This window comes from Sinocyclocheilus grahami, unplaced genomic scaffold, assembly GCF_001515645.1.
Source record: "Sinocyclocheilus grahami isolate Dianchi unplaced genomic scaffold, SAMN03320097.WGS_v1.1 scaffold978.1, whole genome shotgun sequence".
NCBI lineage: Eukaryota > Metazoa > Chordata > Actinopteri > Cypriniformes > Cyprinidae > Sinocyclocheilus > Sinocyclocheilus grahami.
The window spans coordinates 358718-363559 of record NW_015506157.1 but is presented as its reverse complement, the minus strand read 5'-3'; the positions used below and the strand labels follow the sequence as shown (position 1 = coordinate 363559).

Here is a 4842-nt window from a genome sequence, read left to right as displayed (position 1 = left end):
AAAAACATTGCAAGAATTAGATGTTTTGTTTCCAGTCAAGACTTGGAGAAACTTGTTCATGCCTTTATCACCAGCAGGGTGGACTATTGTAATGGTCTCCTCACCGGCCTTCCCAAGAAGACCATTAGACAGCTGCAGCTCATCCAGAACGCTGCTGCCAGAATTCTGAGTAGAACCAGAAAATCTGAGCATATCACACCAGTCTTCAGGTCCTTTCACTGGCTTCCAGTTATATTTAGGATTGATTTTAAAGTACTTTTACTCGTTTATAAATCACTCAATGGCCTAGGACCTAAATACATAGCAGATATGTTCACTGAATATAAACCTAACAGAGCACTCAGATCATTAAGATCGAGTCAGGTAGAAATACCAAGGGTTCACACAAAACAAGGGGAGTCCGCTTTTAGTTATTATGCTGCCCGCAGTTGGAATCAGCTTCCAGAAGAGATCAGATGTGCTAAAACATTAGTCACATTTAAATGCAGACTCAAAACTCATCTGTTTCGCTGTGCATTTATTGAATGAGCACTGTGCAACATCTAAACTGATTGCACTATATTTTATGTATAATGATTTTCTATTCTTAACTGTTTAAAATTCATTTTAAACCTCTTAAATACATTTTTTATCATTTTCAAAGTTTTTAAATTCCTTGTTTTATTGTTGTGATTATTTTTTTATTATTATTTTCTTTTCTTTTATGTAAAGCCCTTTGAATTACCATTGTGTATGAAATGTGCTATATAAATAAACTTGCCTTGCCTTGCCCCCGAAAACAAACCTCAGGGACTTTCTGTGTTGAGAAAGGATGGAGACATGGAAGTTTGCATCTTTTAGATCGATTGTGACAAAGCAGTCCTCGGACTTGATCTGAGACACCACTTGCTTGAGTGTGAGCATCCTGAACTTCAGCTGCATGACTGAGCGGTTCAACTGACACAGATCTAAAATGGGATGAAACCCCCCATCCTTCTTCAGAAACAATGAAGTACCGGCTGTAGAACCCGAACTCTCTGTCAAAAGAAGGGACCACCTCGATGGCCTCCTTCCTCAAGAGAGTTTTTACTTCTTGTTCTAATATCAGAGCCTGCTTGGGACCCACCAGGGTGGGAATGATCCCGTTGAAACGAGGCGGTGGAGAACCGAACTGAATTCTGTAACGTTTTTCTACAGTCAGCAGGACCCAGCGTAAGATATTCGGCAGATGTTTCCAAGCTGCCAGAAAATCTACTAAGGGAATCAGTCTCTCTCTCTCTTGAGAGTGCCCTGAAACGATGGACTGGTAGCGAACAACCGAACTAGCCACTCTGGAGACCTCCTCAGAGGTAGCGAGCCTCCCAGAGCCGCTACGTTTCCGGGTGGACTCTGAGATGTGTGCTCGCTGGAGACCACTGTGCCCTGAATCACCGGTGGTGGCAGGGTTAACAGCGTGGCCCCCAGAGGGCACTGAGGAGAGACGGGCACTGTGTAGTGAGGTGTACACCGCTCTTCCCCAGTGGGGGCTGCCCTCAGAAGCCCTGGAACACGATCATCAGAGCTACTTGGTCGAAGACTTCTTAGCAAGAAGGATGGTCCTCAGATCGGCCTTCGGCTTCGAAGCCTTCGACCGTGAGGTAAATTTTTTTAGCTAAAGCTTTTGCGCCTCTCTGTATGAGAGGTCCAGCAGCCCCATGAGCTAGAGAGCGGCGAGGCAGGAACTGCTGAAACACTGCCGTTTGTTTACAGACCTCCTGAATCCTGTTGATGACGGAGTTGACGATATCGCCGAACAGGCCAGAAGGCGCAAGCGGGGCGTCAAGGAGGAATACCCTGTCTTTTCAATCTCAGACAGGGTCAACCAAAGATGCCTCTATGTGGCCACTAAGGCTGCCATAGACCGCCCTATTGCTTTGGCGGTCTCTTTCGTGGTGCGGAGCGACAGATCAGCGGTTCGACGAAGTTCTTTAATATCATCAGTCTTAACTTCCTCGCCCTCATCCAGCTCTTTCAGCAGGTCTGCTTGGTAGGCTTGTAGTACTGCCATGGTGTGAAGGCAAGCACCAGCCTGACCTGCTGCTGTGATGTACTAAAAAAATAGAAATAGAAGTAAAGTTTGACGAGACTAGGTGGCGTTTCTTCTCATGGTTTTGGAGGAGATAGCGTGTAAGCCAGAGCACGCTCAAAACTAAAGAAGCATGATTTAAAAGAAAAACAACAAGGCCCGAAAAGGCAAGAAGGAAGAGAGCGAGAGAGAGAGATAGATGGTGTCCTGAGTATTTAAACTGTTTGTTAATCTAATGAATAATTGATTTGTTAAATCAAATGAAAAATGGTGTGTCTGATTGGTCCAGACGCTACAGCACATGCTTTTATAGCTTCCTGGTCACTACGTCACCCCGTCCATGACGACTTGGCCATTCATTGGACTGATTACATGCATGATTCAGAGTGTGGTCATGCTGAAGGCGTTCCCAAAGCATCTCGAGTTCCTGAAGGGGAACTTAAGCTTTCACAACATTTATTCCATTATACATTAAATAATGAAAATAACAGGTCAAGTATAATTAATATGTAGTGCATGTATTGGACATATAGTGTGTATATTTATAAAAAAATATATTATTTATTTAGAGTTTTTTTTTCCTAGTTGACTAGCTATAGACATTTAATGGTTTTGGTGGAATTATTATTTTAAGAAAAGAGATTACTAGATATGATGTCAATGCTAGAAATGATTTTGCAACAGTCTGAAAGCAGTTCTAACATCAATCCCTCTTGTTTTTCAGATGAAAGAGACCGAGTCCAGAAAAAGACTTTTACAAAATGGGTAAATCAGCACCTCTTAAAGGTAGGTTTGTTGTAGTTTTTGTGTATCAGTGCACATTAGTGAAGCGCTTGTTGGTGGTAGAAAGGGAACTTCCCCAGTATGCTCTGATCTAAATTATAGATATCTAAATATACAAACATTCAACTCCGGAATGGTGGGTGTTAACATATGCTGTGGCTCTGTTTGGAAGGGATAAGGCAACTCCACATGCTTCATTAATTCTTCAGGTGTATAATGTCTTGAGGGCATTTGCAGTCACCTTTGGTTTAGAAAGCTCTTATAATAAATGATAGAACACATGATCAGTTTATTAACCGTGACGCACATGCCAACGTGCCTGAACATTACATGAATATACTGTTTCCTGGATGAAATGAAGTGATCTCCAGGACGGATGTAGCACAGACCTCAGTCTCACAACTCACTGTAATGTGAATAACTGGTTCTATTTTCAATAATTTCAAAATTAGGTCCAGCTACCTTTTCAAGCTTGCGCAAAGGTTTTGTTTTCATTTACACTTCAGTTTCAGGTATTCCTAGGCAACAAACTTATCCAAGATGGCAAGTAACAGCACGTGATTTTCTGTTTATTTAAGACACATTTATTCCAATCAGATAAATTACTTTATAAATGGTTTTTGTTGTGATTAATGTGGATAAGGAAGCAAAATATTTCACCATAAAGAAAAAAGGCAAGTTACAACGTGCTGGATAATTTGATATGGATGATTATTATAGTTAACTCTGGAGTGGAATGTTCTACATGACTTGAATAAAGGATTCAGAGAGGATTATATATCAGTATTATTGTATATTTTTATTGCTCTAAAATGGTTTAAAAGTGATTTATTTTTAATAAATAAATATATAAATAGGCTTCTTTGTGTTTAACTAAATGAAAGGATGATAAGATTACTATCAATTTTTAACACTAATATCAAGACATGTTAATTTTATTTTATGCATTATCAATATACTATATGATTATATAATATTATTAGTGCTGTCAATCGATTACAAATATCTAATTAATCACACATATTTTCTCAAATTAATCACAATTAATCCCACCTAACATTAAAGTTTTTAAATATACTTTTATATTTCAATAATTTCACATTCAATCTTCAAATTAATGTAGAAACAACATTAAGAAATGTATGTTTCTAGGAAATTTTTCTTTTTTTCCTAATGTTTAAAGGGGTCATCGGATGCCCATTTTCCACAAGTTGATATGATTCTTTAGGGTCTTAATGAAAAGTCTATACCATACTTCGATTAAAATTTCTTAAAGGGGTCATATGATGCTTTTTTAAAGATCATTATTTTGTGTATTTGGTGTAACAGAATATGTTGACATGCTTTAATGTTCAAAAAACACATTATTTTTCAAATACTGTACATTATTGTAGGTCCTCTATGCCCCGCCTCTCTCAAACGCTTCGTTTTCTACAAATTCCCTCCTTCCGACAAGCGCAGTCTGCTCTGATTGGCCAGCTGACCCAGTGCATTGTGATTGGCCGAACACCGCAAGCACTCGTCGGAAATGTAATGCCCCTTAACATAATCGCGAGCTTCATCTTTCAAAATAAATGTAAAGACAGAGCCCGAAAGGGGAACAGAGTCGCGTGACAGACACAGTGATGAAGCTGGTATGTGTTTGCAGTACACAAGCCACGGTTAAGACAGCTGACTCCACTGTGATGTGTCTCGCTCTCTCTCTCACACACACACGCGTGCGCGTGCGCGCACACACACACACACACACACACACGATGCGCAAAACTCCGCATTTGAACAGTCAATAGCAAATACTTAAACTAATAACAAAACAGTGGCTGATTCAGAAGCGCCAGATTGTCATACCAAAGTCAGAACTACCTCCTCTCCTAGGTTCACGAAACGGTCGTCCATAAAATGCATTGCTGTTCTGTTGTAAGTAATCTTAAAGATTCCTAAATGCATCTACTTTCGGAAGGCCAAATAAAGTGCTTTTGCTTTCGCCTAGAAACACACAGCGTCTCCCTGACATG

General features: G+C 40.0%; 1 protein-coding gene across 1 annotated transcript in view; it reads left to right on the top strand.

The window, feature by feature from the left end:
- LOC107565059 (plectin-like) overlaps window positions 1-4842 on the top strand; it is a 69426-nt gene that overhangs the window by 37307 nt on the left and 27277 nt on the right. The window contains exon 2 of the mRNA XM_016250242.1: window positions 2769-2830. Within this exon, the coding sequence (XP_016105728.1) occupies window positions 2769-2830 (62 nt within the window). The remainder of the gene's footprint in view (window positions 1-2768; window positions 2831-4842) is intronic.